General features: G+C 43.0%; 1 protein-coding gene across 2 annotated transcripts in view; it reads left to right on the top strand.

Annotated features, from left to right (window-relative positions):
- The window catches only part of KIF27 (kinesin family member 27), a 60,447-nt gene that overhangs the window by 31,693 nt on the left and 10,487 nt on the right, over positions 1 to 18,267 (top strand). For both annotated transcript variants that reach the window (XM_089779244.1, XM_089779245.1), the window contains exons 7-14: positions 1,130 to 1,333; positions 1,866 to 2,041; positions 4,639 to 4,772; positions 6,020 to 6,175; positions 8,253 to 8,458; positions 8,922 to 9,119; positions 16,490 to 16,600; positions 17,698 to 17,874. In XM_089779244.1, coding sequence (XP_089635370.1) covers positions 1,130 to 1,333; positions 1,866 to 2,041; positions 4,639 to 4,772; positions 6,020 to 6,175; positions 8,253 to 8,458; positions 8,922 to 9,119; positions 16,490 to 16,600; positions 17,698 to 17,874 — 1,362 coding nt within the window. The remainder of the gene's footprint in view (positions 1 to 1,129; positions 1,334 to 1,865; positions 2,042 to 4,638; positions 4,773 to 6,019; positions 6,176 to 8,252; positions 8,459 to 8,921; positions 9,120 to 16,489; positions 16,601 to 17,697; positions 17,875 to 18,267) is intronic.

Here is an 18,267-nt window from a genome sequence, read left to right as displayed (position 1 = left end):
TTGGCCTCTGTCTGTCAGAGGCTGGAGAGGGATGGCAGGAGACAAATCGCTTGATCATTGTCTTCGGTCCACCCTCTCTGGGGCACCTGGTGCTGGCCATTGTCGGTAGACATGATACTGGGCTAGATGGACCTTTGGTCTGACCCAGTATGGCCGTTCTTATGTTCTTAAAGGACGGGCAGCAGGGAAAGGCTCAGACTCAGCTGAGTAAGAAAGATATGATCAAAACTGGACAATCATATATATGTTTGATAACTAAATATCTTCATATTGACTGTCATATTAACTTTTCCACTGTTATTTAACCAGTTTTTGTAGGTGTTATGAAAGATGTGGATTTTGGTGAGGGATTTGAAGAAAGGTCAGGTAATTACTTTATGGATCAGTTCAGAGATGATGTTCCCTGAATAAGGAGCAGCTTTAACATTGCACGAAGATTGTTATGGAAAAAGGCAGATAAGTAGGTTCACCAGACTAGCACCACTAGCAGAGTTGTGTGAGGCAGAGACGTGATACAAGAGATGTGATCAAACTGAAGTCCTGATCATGCAAATATTTATGTGTGCACCTTTATTTATAGAGGTAGTTTCATTTACTTGAATGGAACTTCTTGGCAAGTAAACATACTCACCATGCTTTAGGATCAGGCTCTAAGGTTGTAACTTCCATTTTGAATATCAGTTTTGGCTGTCTCATCTTTTGTTCTTTTACAATTATGTATTAATAAAGCAACTTTGGACTCAAACAGCTCTAATCTTCTTAAATAACATGCCTGATATGTGCCTTTCTAAAAGGGATAATGACATGTTTTTAACTAACCTCTTAAAAGCTTGTTCTTTATGTGGTGCATATTTTAGATTAATTCCATTTAAATGAAATGTTTTAGAATTGGAAGATCTTGCAGTCAGCTAATGCTCCCATTGGGCTTTTTCTTTAAAGTTAGCATTGGTGCATTGTATAAACTTAGGCCTTGCAAAAGAATTTAGGCTCAATTTTCAGCTACACGAAACACAACACTTTGCCTAACAGCTTACCATTCATACTAGTATGCGTTTTGTTATAGTAATACAAATATAATGTAGAATTGGCACCTAACAACAGTGGGGATTTTTTTTGTTTGTTTTTTGAGAATGAGAAAATGGTGGAACAGCAACTCCTTATTGATCAGCTGAAGGATAAGTCAGAGAAGCTTACTGTGACTTCAACCTCAGTATCGATAGGTGCTTGTGGAGATGGGCCAGCTGTGTTATCTGCAAGAAGACCATATAGTGTGCCACTCACTTATAGTGTAGTACATTCCATTCATATGGCTCCAGGACTAGAGTCACGAAAGGTAATAACTAAACACATTTTTTTTATTTCTCTCCTTCATTTTGTAATTATTCTGATTTTGGTACAAGAGTTGAAAGGAGATATTAACAGTTGCATTTCCATAGTTTCTCTTTATATCCCATTAAAGAGTGTGAAACCTTAATTTCTGATCTATTGCACTGTATATGCATAGCAACCATTTATCCAATGCAAAGGTATTTGTATTAACTTATAATACAAAGTGGGCCTTTAGGTGCTACTAAAATACAAATATTGCTAATAATGATATATTTATTCTGCATTAATTCATAGTAAAGAGTGTTATGTACTGACTTGTCAGTATCCTATTCTGGAACCAACTTATCAAAGGTATCTCCAAATACTGCTCCAAAAGAAATCAGAAAACTTGTGCACCCTCCCTCATATTTTTGCATGCAAGTGCAGGTTTTAGCAGATTTGTGTATGAATTCTATGTAAAAAAGATTAGCCCTACATATTCCTAGATTTCTGCAAGTGACTTTGCCCGTGGCTTTATTTTTGGGGTCTCTTGGAAGGTGCACACCAGTCCTCCTACTTACTCATTGGCCCGAGTAATGGCTGGATTTCAAACTCGCAGGCAAATGATATTGGGTCATATAGAAGATCAAGATGAAGTCCTTCACTGCCAATTCTCTGATCATAGTGATGAAGAAGAAAGAAACACAGACAACAAAAATACATCAGCATTTAGGTAATAGTTTTGTTTTATTCATTCTTTAAAGGTTTCCCTCAGAGATAGGTATATTGCTACCAAATATCAGTATATCATGAAGCCAGTTTACAGTGTCATTTATGTAAATTTGTAGAACCTCTTGACATCACAAAATAAGTAAACACAATAGGTATTGCTGTTTCATTTAACATACGTTTAGATTGTATGCCTCTTCACTTGAATAAATATGGCTTGATTCAAGGATCTGCTTGCAGGACCTGCTTATCTCTACTACCAGCTGTATTCACACTGTGACAATCAGTCCATCAGGGGTTGATCTAGCAGGTCAAATGAAGACCTGCTAAGTTGACCTCGATTGCTCTCCCGTCATCTCTAGTACTCCACCAGAACAAGAAGACTAAGGGGAGTCAACGGGATAGTTTCTCCCATCGACCCAGCATAATGTGGACCTTGTAGTAAATAGATCATGTCAATTTGAGTTATGCTTCTAATGTAACTGAAAATTATGTAGTTTCGATCAACTTTTTCCTGTACTGTAGACTTCCCTAAGGAAAGCGATAGAAATGTAGCCGTGTTAGTCTGGTGTAGCTGAAACAAAATACAGGACTATGTAGAATAGTGATAGAAATGTAGCCGTGTTAGTCTGGGGTAGCTGAAGCAAAATGCAGGACAATGTAGCACTTTAAAGACTAACAAGATGGTTTATTAGATGATGAGCTTTCGTGGGCCAGACCCACTTCCTCAGATCAAATAGTGCAAGAAAATAGTCACAACCATATATACCAAAGGATACAATTAAAAAAATTAACACATATGAAAAGGACAAATCACATTTCAGAACAGGAGCGGGATGCGGGGGAGGGGGAGGAAGGAAGGTAAGTGTCTGTGAATTGACAGATATTAGAGGTGGGGAGAGTGGGATGTTTGTGAGTTAATGGTGTTAGAGGTGATAATTGGGAAAGCTATCTTGATAATGTGTAAGATATTTCAAGTGTTTGTTCAATCCTCTTTGGAGAGTGTTGAATTTTAACATGAATGACAGTTCAGAGGATTCCCTTTCAAGTGCAGATGTAAAAGGTCTTTGTAGCAGAATGCAGGTGGTTAAGTCATTGAGAGAGTGTCCTTTCTGGTTAAAATGGCAAGAAACTGTTTTTTCTTTGTGATCTTGTCTGATATCTGTTTTGTGGGCATTAATCCTTTGGCGAAGTGTCTGAGATGTTTGTCCAATGTACATAGCAGATGGACACTTTCGGCACATGATAGCATAGATTATATTTCTGGATGCGCAGGAATATGTGTTCTTGATCTTATAACTCACTTGGTTAGGTCCAATAATGGTATCAGCAGAATAAATATGTGGACAAAGCTGGCAACGGGGTTTGTTGCAAGGGAAGGTACCAGGGTTGGTATTAGTGTGGTATGTCCTGTGGTTGTTGGTAAGAATCATCTTGAGGTTAGGTGGTTGTCTATAGGAGACTATGGGTCTGTCTCCCAGAGCCTCTTGGAGTATGGTATCCTGTTCCAGTATAGGCTGTAGTTTATTGATAATGTGTGGACTATGTAGCACTTTAAAGACTAACAAGATGGTTTATTACATGATGAGCTTTCGTGGGCCAGACCCACTTCCTCAGATCAAATAGTGGAAGAAAATAGTCACAACCATATATACCAAAGGATACAATTTAAAAAAATGAACACATATGAAAAGGACAAATCACATTTCAGAACAGAAGGGGGATGCAGGAGGGGGGGGAAGGAAGGTGAATGCCAGTGAGTTAATGATATTAGAGGTGGGGAAGGGTAGATGTCTGTGAGTTAATAGTATTAGAGGTGATAATTGGGGAAGCTATCTTTGTAATGGCTAAGATAGTTGGAGTCTTTGTTAAGTCCCCTGCGGAGAGTGTCGAATTTTAGCATGAATGCCAGTTCAGAGGATTCCCTTTCAAGTGCAGATTTGAATGTCTTCTGAAGTAGGATGCAGGTTAGCAGGTCATTGAGGTAGTGTCCTTTCTGGTTGAAATGACAAGCAACTGTTTTTTCTTTGTGATCCTGTCTAATGTCTGTTTTGTGGGCATTGAGTCTTTGGCAAAGTGTCTGAGACGTTTGTCCAATGTACATAGCAGACGGACACTTTCGGCACATGATAGCATAGATTATATTTCTGGAGGCGCAGGAATATGTATTCTTGATCTTATAATTCACTTCGTTAGGCCCAATAATGGTGTCAGCAGAGTGAATATGTGGACAAAGCTGGCAGCGGGGTTTGTTGCAAGGGAAAGTACCAGGGTTGGTATTAGTGTGGTATGTCCTGTGGTTGTTGGTAAGAATCATCTTGAGGTTAGGTGGTTATCTATAGGAGACTATGGGTCTGTCTCCCAGAGCTTCTTGGAGTTTAGTGTCCTGTTCCAGTATAGGTTGTAATCTATTGATAATGTGTTGGACAGGTTTAAGTTGGGAGCTGTCGGCGATGAAGCGGATAGGATAAAGTGGATTTAAGCCATACACGCAAGCCTTTGTAGATTTGGGACCTAGTGCATTAGCATTATATAATCTTGCATGAAGTTTTAAAAAATTATAAATATGAATTGTAGCTTAGTTTTTCTTTTTTTTCGTAGGCATTCCATAAACCGCACATGGACACGAAAACAGGCTCTTATTTGTTCTCCCCTTCAACTGAATCATCCGCAATTCCAAATGCACAAGTCCAATTTACCAAATGAAACTATACTGCAGACTGACACTGGCATAGGTAAGAATTACAAATGGAAATTGAAACTGATATATACTTCTGTCACACTATAAAAATGTACATTTTAGTGTTATTACAGTAAATTAATATTTTCCATTCAAAAAAACACTTTAAAATAAAAATACTTTTGATGAGATCCTGATTTGGAATTGCTTTAAAATACTTTCTTCCAAAGTACATGCAAGTACCTTCATATTCTCACTGGTTGGTGCTTTAAGCACAATAGTTAGTATTTATATAGCATGCCATATATCCAGAGCACTGGAAAATCTTTGTAAGTGATAGATGTAAGTTGAATTATCCCCATCTATTATACAGGCAGTCCCCGGGTTACGTACAAGATAGGGACTATAGGTTTGTTCTTAAGTTGAATTTGTATGTAAGTCGGAACTGGCTCCAGATTCAGCCGCTGCTGCTGAAACTGACCAGGGGCTGACTACAGGAAGCTGGAGGCAGAATTGCTCTGCCCCCAGCTTCCTGGAATCAGCCACTGATCAGTTTCAACAGCGGCTGAATCTCGAGCCTGGAACAGAACAGCTGGGCTGCCAGGTAGGTCCCTGTAGGACCAACCCAGCAGCACCCCAGCTGCTCTACCCCAGGGTCCACAACAAAAGCTTGGTCTGCTGGGGGCGGGGGAATTGCCAGAGCAAAGCCTCAGAGGCGCGGGACCCCTCTGCCTCCCCGGCGTTGCTCCAGGTGTCCCTGGTCTGCTGGAGACGGTCCCCAGCAGACCAGGGGCACCCGGAGCAGCTTTTCTCGCCCCGGAGGTCAAGGTGGCAGGACCGCTGCGCTCTGTGCTGTCCCGCTGCCTGCGAGCTCCGGGGCGAGAGAGCCCCGTTCATAAGTGCAGATCCGACATAAGTCGGATCCGCGTAAGTCGGGGACTGCCTGTATACTTTGAAGAATTTATTTGTGTATTGTGCAAAATAAAGTCATACTTTGTAATTACCTACAGATAACAAATTTTGTATAAACAATTCTGCCCCTTAAATTAGTGAACTGCAGCACTTTTTACATTGGAATATGCTTGATGAAAGGTTTAAAGAATTATTTTTGTTTTTCATTGGAAAAAAGTAATGACTATTATGATTAGAATTAAGGATGTTAACTAGCGGTTAATTGACTAGTCGATAGACACTTCTGCATTCCCCCTTTTTTATTTCCTCCACAGTACATATTCAGAGAATAGGCCAGAATTTTGTCTTCTCGATAGATCTTTGTTCTCATCATTGTACCTTTCTTTCAAGGTGAAGAGATTGAATGCCTCCGTAAGAGTCACATAATAAACATGCAGAAATTCAAGAATTCAGAGCTGAGACTCACCGAAGCCAAGCAAAAGATGAGAGAACTTGCACTTAATATAAAAATGAAGGAGGAGCTCATTAAAGAATTAGTAAAAACAGGTAACTGGATTGTGTAAAGCACATTTAAATTAAAAACAAATACCTTAGAATCTCAGAGTTACGAATACATCAGGAATGGAGTTATTTGTAACTGTGAAATGTTTATAACTCTGAACTAAATGTTATCCTCCCAAAGTATACAGCTGAAAACTGATGTAATACAGTTTTGAAATTGTACTATGCCAAAGAAAAATGCTGCTTTTAACAATTTTAATTTAAATGAAACAAGCCCCAAAACAGTTTCCTTACCTTGTCAAATTTTTTTTTTAAAGTTTCCCTCTTTTAGTGGCTTCTTTAACACAGGACTGTACTGTACAGTATTAGCTTTTTGTTTCTTTTTTTTCCACTCTGCTGCTTGATTCTGTACTACCAGTTCCAAAAGCGTTGAGTGACTGACCCATCAATTTGTAACTCTGGTGTTCGTAACTCTGATATTCAATTGTACATATTAAAGTAAGAATAAGCTATTTAATTATTCTAGTTGTCTATAACTAATCATGTTCAGTTGAGGGTACTATAATTAATTTTTTGTCACTTAAGAAAATTATTCTCTAATTGTATTATGGCAATACTTTGGGCCTCACATAAAATCATAGGATTGGAAAGGACCTTAAGAGGTCATCTAGTCCAACCCTCTGCACTCGTGACAAGACTAAGTATTACCTAGACACTTGCATAACATGCTCTTAAAATTTTCAATATTAGAGATTTCACAACCTCTCTAGGCAATTTATTCCAATGCTTAATCACCCTAAGGCTACGTCTTCCTTGGCATGATCTTGCGCAAGAACTCTTTTGTGGAAGAGTTCTTGTGCAAAAAGAGAGTGTCTACACTGGCATGTGCTTTTGCACAAGAGCATCCTTGCTAGTGTAGATGCTCTCTTGTGCAAGAAAGCTCTGATGGCCATTTTAACCGTAGGACTTTCTTGCGCAAGAAATTCATGTTGCCTGTCTACACTGGCCTCTTGCGCAAGAACAGTTGCGCAAGAGGGCTTCTTCCTGAGCGCGAGCATCATAGTTCTTGTGCAAGAAGCACTGATTTCATACATTAGAATGTCAGTGTACTTGCACAAGAACCCGCGGCCAGTGTAGACAGGCAACTGCTTTTGCGCAAGATCGCAAAACAGTTATCATGTCCCTTCTCAGTCTTTTCTTTTCTAGACTATACAAACCCAGTTCCTTCAAGCTTCCCCCATAGATCATCATGTTTTCTAGATTCTTAATCATCTTTGTTGCTCTTCTCTGAACTTTTTCCAAATTACCACATCTTTCCTGAAATATGATGTCCAGAACCGGACACAATACTCCAGTTGAGGCCTAATCAGTGTGGAATAGAACCAAAGAATTACTACTTATGTTTTGCTTACAACTCTCCTGCTAGTACATCCCAGAATGATGTTCACTTTGAGTATGTCTATACTAGAGTTTTGTTGGGAAAATGGCCAAGATCTCTTCCGAAAAAAGCTTCTTGCACAAGCCTGTAGTCTAGATGTAGCCTTTTTTTTCTGCAACAGTGTTACACTGTTGACACACATTTAGCTTGTGCTCCACTATGAGCCGGATACCTTGCTGAAGTACTCCTTCCTATGGGGAATATGTGGGTTGGGGCTCCACTATATGCTCATTAAATACATTCATTAAATGTTTGCTTTCCTAATTATTATTTGTTGAGTAAGTATTTTGTACTTTTTTGTAAAATAAGGCTATGTTTTAGTCACATGGAGGTGTGAAGCTGGTGCTTGGGGCAGAGACAGTGTATGGAGCCACTCCTTGATAGTACAAGTATTTATAATTATCAACATCTGACATCTTATCTGTATATTGTATTCCTTCCCCCATCTTGTGCCTGTTTGCTAGTTTATTCGATTGAGAATTTTTAGAGATGGACTACCTTTTTTTCTGATTGGAACATGTCTGTTACGCTGTGGCTATTACCAGAAATAAATGATATTTAATACTAAACTTTTTAGATGTTAAATTCTGGATTCAATGTTCATATGGAGTTTGGAAATAGCAGGTTGTTCTGATCAATAATGTAGTTTTTTTCATGCAATGTTTTAATATTTTGTGTTTTTAGGTAATGATGCTCAGTCTATAAGCAGGCAGTATTCTTTGAAAATAACTAAACTGGAACATGAAGGTGAACAGGCCAAAATGGAATTAGCTGAAACACAAAAGCAGCTTCAGGAGCTGGAGAACAAGGAGCTAAGAGACCTTGCTGAGAGAGCCAAGTTACAAAAAGAATTTAGGAAGAAAATGGATGCTGCTAAATTAAAAGTGCAGGTAGTTTTGATTCTTGTTAAGAATTATTAATTCCTTATAACAATTAGGACTTAATCATCTGCTCTGTTACCCAAGTTTTATGCCACTATGACTCCATTGTAGTAAGTGGAATTGCAGTAGATAATCAAGCCTTTAATGTACCAATAGTAGGTACTTGCATGTATCTAACAATATTATACGAGAAGTATGTTTTCTTACTAGAAAGGTGGATAAAAAAGAGATTATTGAATAACATGGACGTGATCTTATATTATGGTGTTTGGCACTAGGTAAGAATTTAAGAATGCTTTAAATTGATTTGCAAATCACCTGCTTTGTAGCACAAGTCTTCTATGAAAATAGCACATAAAATCCTATATCTGTGCAAATACCAGTGGGCTTGTTTTCTAGTATCTGTTCTAAGATGTGTTTTTGTTTCTTTAAGTTTCATGCTGTTAGACTGAAATATGCCATGTGAACTCAGGTCTTACAGAAGAAGCAGCAGGACACTAAGAAGTTGGCATCATTAGCCACCCAGAATGAGAAACAGGTTACAGAACTTGAACAGACTGTGACTCATATGAGGCATCAGGAGGCCCAGCTACAGAAAAGACTTCAGGAGGAGAGTGAACAAAAGAAAATTCTTGAGTCAGAGATTGCACGAGACCAACTGCAAATCAAAGTAAGAGGCTTTCCTTTCTGTACAGTGCATAGGCATATAGTATAATTTCACCCCATTACTATCTCATAGACCATGATGCATTACTGTGTGGCTTACCTAAATACAGGGAATGCCTTTCAAGATATGAAAAATGAAGATAATGCCTAGTAAATATTCTTCTTTGAGGCGTGTCCCTGTGGGTGCTCCACAGTAGGTGTTTTGATGCCCCTGCACTTCTAATCGGAACTTTTTGGGAGAACTACTCCGGGCACCAGCATACACACGCAGCACTGCTCACGCTGCAGCAAGCGTACTGATGCACACGTGCTGTCATCCATTGCCTCAGTTCCTTCCTGACCGCTTCTGGTTCAGTCAGAATAGAGCAGTGCTCTGTGATAGCTTAGCTAGAGTTCATAGATATTGTTAGTTGTTAGGTAGTTATTATAGTGTTAAGTAGTTTTAGAAAGTTAGTCACAGTTCTCCCCACCCCACCACCATTTATTAGCATAAAACATTTTTTTTACTACTAATTTACTGTAGTTATAGATTTTAGGTAGATATGCCAGGGTCACCAGACTTCAAGAGATGCCTGACCTACAGAATGTCTATTTTGATATCAGATGGACATGCCCAGTGCATCAGATGCCTGGATAAGGAACACTCATCAAATCCTGCCATCACTGCAAAAAGCTCTCTGCCAGATTGCTTAAGGCAAGAGAACTCCAGCTCAAGCTCCTTTCAATAGATAAGACAGAAAGACTGGTGTCGGAGCCGCCTCCAACAACTTCACAGTCCTGTACATCTCCAACGGCAGTGTCAGACCAAGGCATGGCATTGAGACAGACACAAACCCTCTGAAAGGACGGCAAAAAGGAAGCATTCTTTGCCTCCAAGTGACAGGCCAACAAAGAAAACATTCCTGCAACACAAGCCCTCCGCACCTAGGGCTACAGCCTCTGGGGACGTGCAGGTATCGGGGAAGTCCATCAAGGACAAGTTCTGAGGGGAAGGCTCCTTTAAGAGGTAGGCAATAATTTTTGCCCAGGGGCCACTTAAAATTTTTTTGAAGTAGCCCCGGGCCACCCCAAAGGTGTGGGGCCTAAACAGGAAGGGGTGGGGCTACCCCACCCCCAGACCATTATTGGCCCCTTTTGCCCCCCTTCCCACTAGGCACCCATGCCCTGGAAGAGGCTTGGCACTCTCCCCCACTCCCAGGCCAATCAGGGCTTGAGGGCGGAGGAGCTCAGGAAGCTCCTTGTGAGTAGCACGTGGCCTGGGGTGATAGAGCATGCATAGTCTCTTCCGCTTCTCTCCCCCCCCCCCCCCCGCCACCTTTCGAACAGCATGCGGCGCTTCAAAGCGCCACATGCTCCTGGCAGGGCAGGAGGAGGCTTCATGCACTCCCCCGCCCCCAGGTCCTAATTGGCCTGGGGGCGGGGGAGCAGCAGGGCCTCTGCAACCCAGATCCACCTGCTTGACAGGCCGGATCCGACCCGCAGAGGCCCTTTTGCCTGCCCCGCCCTACATTCTCCGTGATGAAACACAAGAAGACTGAAGGCCACAGTACCAACAAAACCGGTACCCATGACACCATCCCAATCTATGGCAAAAGGGCAACTGGATTTGACTTTGGTTACTCCCACCAAGTCAGTACCGACTTTCCATACCAAGAGTCTATAGGCACCATTGATATCTAAGGTGTGCAGCGATCTAGTACCGCAGTACACCCAGCCTCTTGCACCTTTGGTGCCGGTGTTTTTGCTGCCAAGACCACTTACAATGCAACAGGACCTAGTGGTAACATCGGTACTGGGCATACTGCTCTTCGGTACCAACGCCACACCATCATCACTGGGGCCTAGAAGATTGGCTACTCCTGTGAGCTTGGTGTATCACTTCTCCAGCAACAGTGAGGTTGAGCAAGAGAAACCATTCTTTCTGCACCATTCCTCAGCTAAGCTGATAATACAAGCTTAGCAGCAGGTTGTCCAGTCACAAATGTGGCAAGTTTTTCCTTGGCTCACCCCATCCCGCAACCATGGCAGGAATGGGATCCATGGGCCACAGTCAAAGCACAAGTACCACCCACAGTGATGCCACATCCACAACAGGTGGCTCCTCAGCTCCCTCCACTGCCTGCTTCTGAACTGGCATAGGACAATATCAATGACTTAGACAAGACCCAAGATAAAGAGACGATGTCCCCATCTCACATTTCTTCATCCTCCCTGGATGAGTCTATTATGCCACCTCCACCTACCATAGATGACTATTTTAGATCATTTCAGGACCTGTACAAGAGGATCACAGACTCGCTTGACATCTCTCTAGTCGAGGTCCCAGATGTACAACATAAATTGATGGACAAACTTCAGGCATCTTCCTGGATCAAGATAGCATTGCCAGTTAATGAAGCTATCCTTGACCCTGCTAGGATCCTGTGGCAAACTCTGGCTTCTGTTCCACCCACATCCAAGAGGGTGGATAGAAAGTATTACATACCAGCGAAAGGAGCCGAGTTTCTTTTTTCACACCCCGCCCCAAACTCCCTAGTCGTTGATTCTGCAAATAACAGGGAGAGACAAACATGATTTAGATCAATCAATCCCCTATGACAAAAATTGGGAAAGATTGGACCTCCTCGGTAGGAAGTCATATTCGTCTGCATCCCTTCTCATATGAATTGTGAATTATTCTGCCTTCTGGCAAAATACACTTACAACCATTTTGATAAAATTAGATTTTTTATTGATAAATTACAGGATGAAGATAAAGCAGCCTACAAATCTAGCATTGAAGAGGGTATCTTAATAGCAAAGATGGCCCTCCAGGCTTCTCTAGATATGGCAGATGCAGCCTCCAGGTCTCTCGCTACATCAGTGGTCATGAGCAGGGTTTCCTGGCTCTGTTTGTCAGGCTTCCTCAGAGAACTACAAAATACCACTGAAGACCTGCCATTTGAGGGTCAGAAATGATTTGCAGCCAATACTGATGCCTCACTCCATTCTCTAAAAGAGTCAATGGCAACCCTCAAAACCCTCAGCATGCACATCCGTCAACAAAAGAAAAACATTAATCAAATGTATACGCCCCAGGGCAGAGCAGCATCTTATCCTCCCCAGAGGCCCTATGACCTGAGGCACCACCAGAGACAACAGAAACGAAGACAGCCACAGGATCAGCAAATGAAGTCGGGAGGATGGAGGCCCATATTGGACTTATGCAGGTTGAACAACTACTTAAAAAGGCAATGCTTCACAATGGTGACACTGGCAAAGATGATTCCTGCACTAGGAAGAGGAAACTGGATGTTGTCCCTTGACCTTCAGGATGCATATTTTCATATCTCAATAAGACCCTCTCACAAGAAATTTCTCAGATTTGCACTAAACAATCAACACTGCCAGTACTGAGTGCTACCGTTCGGCCTCTCAGCAACCACCCAGGGCTGCCTTCAAAATTCTGGCCATTGTAGTGGCAGCACACCTGAGAAAATCAGACATAGTAATCTACTTATACCTGGACAATTGCCTGATAGTAGCTCCAATGGAATGTCAGGCCAGGCAATCCACAGAAGCCACAATCAGACTCTTTACAGACCTGGGGCTGCAAATAAACATTAAGAAGTCCAAGTTCATACGGGCCACACACGATTGCATACAAGCACAAGCATGATTGCCTCTTCCAAGATTCCATGCCCTCACTGCATTTAGCAAAATCTCTCATACGCAGCCCCACAGTCTCGACCAGACAATGCCTGCAATTGCTAGGTCACGTGTCTGCAACAACTTACATAGTACGTCATGAAAGGGTACACATGAGAATGCTTCAGGCCTGGCTGCACATTTGCTTTTGCTCACACAGGCACTCACTGCACAAGATCCTCAGCCCTACAAACAGGGTCAGACAGTCCCTGTCATGGTGGCTTCAGTGCAACAACCTCTGCTCGGGGGTTCCTTTCCATCGGCCAATACTGTTGGTCCACATCACGACCAACACCTCATTGGAAGGTTGGGGAGCCCATGTGCAGAACCACACAATGCAGGGCAGATGGTCTCCTGAGGAGATGAACATGCACATCAACATGCTCAAGTTAAGAGCCGTAAAAGAGCGTGTGAACATTCTCCCTCTAATTCAGGGCCAGGCAGTCAGGGTATATACAGACAATACTGCATACATGTTCTACGTAAACCGGCAGGGTGCCAGATCACATCAGCTGTGCAATGAAGCGGTTGCCCCTATGGACATGGTGCGTACTCCACAAAATAAACATATCCACCTGTAGTGGGGCAGGAGCCCCTTCCTGAGCCTTGGTGGATCTGCATCTGGCCCCAGCATTCCACCTGGCCAGGAGACAGGGCTAAGGATATAAAAGGCCTGCCTCAGAGGCCAGTCAGGCCCACGCAGACAGAAACCTCCCCTGCACACCCAAGTAAGGAGCTGAACCTGGGAGAAGCGAAGGAATGGCTGGGACTACCGGGCCCACAACTGGACGACGGTCTGGAGGAACTGCTCAGTGGGCCAGAGGTTCCAGAGCAATGAAGCCCAGAGGACTTGCACTGGGCCCAGGTACAACAGGAGAATGGAGAAAGCCTAGGGGTAGCCAACCACTGTTGGCTTGAGTCAGAATCAGGTCAGTGTGTTGTGGTCCAGATCCCTGCTGACCCAGCAGCAGACTGCTCTGCTGTTGCGAGGGCCCTGGGCTGGGATGCAGTGGAGTGGGCGGGCCTGAGTCCCCTGCCACTCCACTCCCAGGTAGCAGTGTCCCTGAGCAACTGCCTGCATCTGCTGGACCCCTGCCTGAGCAAGGGGATCCGACTGGATCTGTTCCAGAGAGGACTCAGAACTGTTTGTTTGCCTGCCGCCCCACCCTGAACCAGGGCCTGGGCATAGTACTGTTTGTCTGCTACCCCGCTCTGAACCAAGGCTTGGGCTTTGAACTGTTAGTTTGTTTGCCTGCAGCTCCACCCTCAACCAGGGCCTGGTGTTGGAACTGTCTGTTTATTTGCCTCCTGCCCCTTCCTGAACCAGGAATGGACCTTAGAACTGTTCATTTGTTAGCCTGCCATCCCACCTTTTGTTAGGACCAGGCTTTAGAACTGTTTCTTGGTTACTATTGCCTCACCCTAAACCAGGGCTGGGGTTTAGAGACTGTTTATTACAGACTGCTATCTGGGCTGTGGACTATCATAGGATTGGAAGCCACAACTGATTCCCCACAAGAACTGTGCAGTGGATTGTGGGGCAGAGTAGCCGACCACTGATCTAGAGGAGGAGGAGCCCCTTCCTGAGCCTCATTGGCTTACACCACCATATATCTCCCGGGCAAAGAAAATATCACAGCAGACCAGCTCAGCTGCTGTTTCCACCAGAAGCACGAGTGGGAGATACACCCTCAAGCCCTGAATTCCGTCTTCCGCAGGGCTTTGCGGAAATAAACTTATTGCAACATCACTTAATTCCAAGTGCCCCAAGTTCTGTTCCAGAGTGGGCTTGGGCAAGAACTCTATAGGCAATGTCATGATCAGCAACTGACCTCACAAGCTATTAAATGCCTTTCTGCCTTTTCCCCTAAAAGGGAAAGTAATTCACAAGATAAGGCGTGACCAGGCAAAGGTGATCATGATAGCACCTGCCCAGACAGACATGGTATCCTACCTGTCTCTGATGTCAATTGCTCCTCTGATTCCACTTCCTCCATGGCTGGACATAGTGTACCAGGACCAGTGCTGGATTCTGCATCCTCAGGCTTGCAAGTTGCATCTGACTGCATGGCTCTTTCAGGGTTAACAGTGCACTGATTTACCTTCTTGGAAGTAGTAAAAAGCATAATCCTTACTTGCCATAAACAGAGTACAAGAAAAATTTACCTGTATAAATGGCGATGCTTTTCTGAGTGGACTACCCACAGAGCACTATGGCCACAGTCAACGCAGCTCACAACGATCCTAGAATATCTCCTCACAGTACAATCTCAAAGCTTGTGTAATGCATCCGTTAAGGTTCACCTCACAGCCATATCAAGCGAGCATGACAAGATAGATGGACAAACTCTGTTCTCTCATTTGACCACTGAGAAATATATGAAGGGCCTTGACAATACTTTGCCTCCAGTAAAGCCAGTAGCTCCATCTTGGGATCTCAACTTAGTTTTGAACACACTAACTCATCCTCCAGGGCGATTTGCTTGTTAGTCCACCTGGCCAAGAAGGTAGCATTTTTAATAGCAATTATGACAGCCAGAAGGGTGAGCAAGTTAGCTGCCCTCATGGCCGACCCACCGTTTACAACATTCTCCAAAGACAAGATTGTACTCAGACCACATCTGAAATTTCATCCAAAGATAGTCTCATGGTTCCATCTCAATGAGCCTATATACTTATCAGTCTTCCATCAGAAGCCGAATCAGGGCACCAGTGCGGCAAAGCTCCATTCACTGGATGTCAGGCGGGCCATTGCATTTTACCTAGACAGAACAAGACAGTTTAGACAATCACACAAGCTGTTTGTATCAATAGCAGACCACTCTAAAGGACAAGCGGTATCCAAACAAATGATCGCCAAGAGGATCATGAACTGCATTCGCGAATGCTATGCCATCAGCAAAGTCGCATTACTTACATCTATACGGGCACATTCCACAAGAGTGATGGCCACATCGACAACCTTCTTGCATAATGTGCCCATCAGAGAGAGATGCAGGACAACATGGGGGCCTCCGTACATACTTTCACAAAGCATTATGCATTAGAAACTTACCATTCGATGTACTTCCTTTGGGACAGCAGTCCTTTTGGCTGTCCGCCAATGAGACTCAAAGCCCCTCCTTCCTAGAGGCTAAGGGTACTGCTCCACAGTCACCTACAGTGAAGTGCCCACAGAGACACTCATCAAAGAAGAAAAGAGAGGTTACTCACCTAGTGCAGTAACAGGTGTTCTTTGAGATGGGTGTCCCTGTGGGAGCTCCACAACCCACCCTCCTCCACTCTGCTTCGGAGACATGACATATCTCTCTGTGGTAGAGAAGGAACTGAGGCAACTGTTGACGGTATGTGTGTGCCAGCATGCTCACCACAGCACGAGCAGTGCCGGCATGTGCATACCGGCATCCAGGGGGCGTACTGCTGCCAAAAAATTCCGATTAGAAGCGCAGGTGTGCCAAAACACCGACAGTGGAGCGGCCACAGGAACAGCCATCTCAAAGAACACCAGTTACTGCATAAGGTGAGTAACCTCTATTTTTTTCACCTACAAGTTTACTTTTTTGGTGGAATTAAAGTCTTATCTTATAGTATACACCTATTTAGGCTCCTTCAGAAAAAAAAATAATTTGGTGAGAATAGACTCAATGAGACCAGAAAACAGTTTCCTTTTCCTTTTCCTTTTTTCAGGAACTTCAGTTAAAGACAGAGCAACAGCAGAAAATTCTCAAACTTAAAAATGAAGAGATTGCTGCTTTTAAAAAGAAGAAAAACTTGGCAGGAACTTCACAGCAGTTACAGGTAGCTAATTTATTTCAAATTTGGTGGCCTTTGATAATCAAGAGGAACGAAACTCCTTTTTCCTCACCCCAGCTCTTGATTAGTTGTTTGGGGGAGAAGGAAAAATTTGGTTTGTTGACTGGCGGAATTATACTCAAAATCATTGTTAGGTGCCCTTCTTTCCTTTAAACAAGGATAAATTAGCCATCATGGATAAAGGGAAAGCTAATCCTCCACCAGGGAATAGGAATAACTTCTGCCTGCATGCCCTTACTCTTAGTGATGGTTTTAGTTTTATTGTGGTACAGTGGACTTTGTTTCTGATTGGCCCAGGGGTACAGAGTTTCTGCTGTACTTTCTTATTGTCTCTGGGGTTGCAGCTGATTGTTGCTCAGAGCAGTGGAAGTCTTTTGCCAGCAGCTGGGCGGGATATGTAACCCTTTCCTCTGGGTGTCTAGGTGAGGCTAGCTGGTGGGTTGGAAGATGATGAATTCTCTCCCGCCTCCTCCTCCCATGTGGATAGTTTAAAGATTCCATTCATAGAGCTTCTATCACTTATGTCAACTTTAGCATAGCAACTTCTGTGACAGTGCTGCCTAGATTATTCCAACTTTGAACATAGGACCAAGTGTGCATGGGCAACCAAGTGCAGCGAGCGATAGGATGGGGCTGTAGAAAGCTTTTAAGATGGAGAACAAATTAGAGGCATCATTGTCTGTGCCCAGCTCTTCACATGAGGTAAGTACTGGTTCAGGGCTGGTTTCCAATAGTCTCGATCAAGTGGAATGTAGCATTCTGCACCTGAGCTATGGAAGTGTGTTCTTGAAAAAATAACAAGTATTTCAGCAAGGACATTCTTAGACAAATATATTCCTAGGAAACTTTGCAATGTAACACTGCTATGGTTTTCCAAATTTCTTCAAACAAATAATTTAATTATCTTGAATTCCAAATCAAGATTCTATTATAGAGTTATTGTTAGCACCAAGAATGTTAATTTTGTATTAAATTATAGAAATCTGAAACTGACAGAATTATTCTAGATGAAAAATATACTGTACTAATAGAGTGCTGCACAAAGGAGGTGCTTATGTATGTCTTTATTTTATAAAATATAGAAACAGGAAGAGCAAAGGAAATGGTTAGATGAAGAACTAGAGAAGGTTCTGCATCAACGTCAAGAGTTAGCAGAACTGGAAGAAGACTTAAAGAAAAGAGAAGCTATTATAAACAAGAAAGAAGCATTGTTACAAGAGAAGAGCCATCTGGAAATCAAGAAACTAAGATCTAGCCAGGTGCTCTTTATAATACTATGTAACTGTTATTAAAAAACAGCTGTTATATAGTCCAGAAAAAAGCATATTAGAAGCAGAATTAGCAGCATGGGTCTCATGTAATCTGATTTCTCTCCTTGATATTGCCACAGAGTAATCTCAAGCAAGCCAATCCTCAGTTTCTCTGACTTTTTAAATTGGGGATAATGTAGAATCATGGGCGGTAGGTGAAGATAGGGATGCAAGCCCCCGGCCTTGCCCCTTCTGCCAAAGTCCCACCCCCACAGGAGCCAAACCACCTCCCCAAAACCTCCCTCCCCCATCCACAGGGAGGGTGGGCAGCAGGCGGCCTCAGTCTCCCCGGCCCCAGAGCAAGGGAAATGGTGGGTGCTCGGGTGCAGCCAACACTCCGCT

The sequence above is a fragment of the Pelodiscus sinensis genome, chromosome 6 (assembly GCF_052426305.1).
Source record: "Pelodiscus sinensis isolate ZL-2025 chromosome 6, ASM5242630v1, whole genome shotgun sequence".
NCBI lineage: Eukaryota > Metazoa > Chordata > Testudines > Trionychidae > Pelodiscus > Pelodiscus sinensis.
Note: the sequence above shows the minus strand (reverse complement) of the source record. Positions and strands in the feature narration are given on the sequence as shown.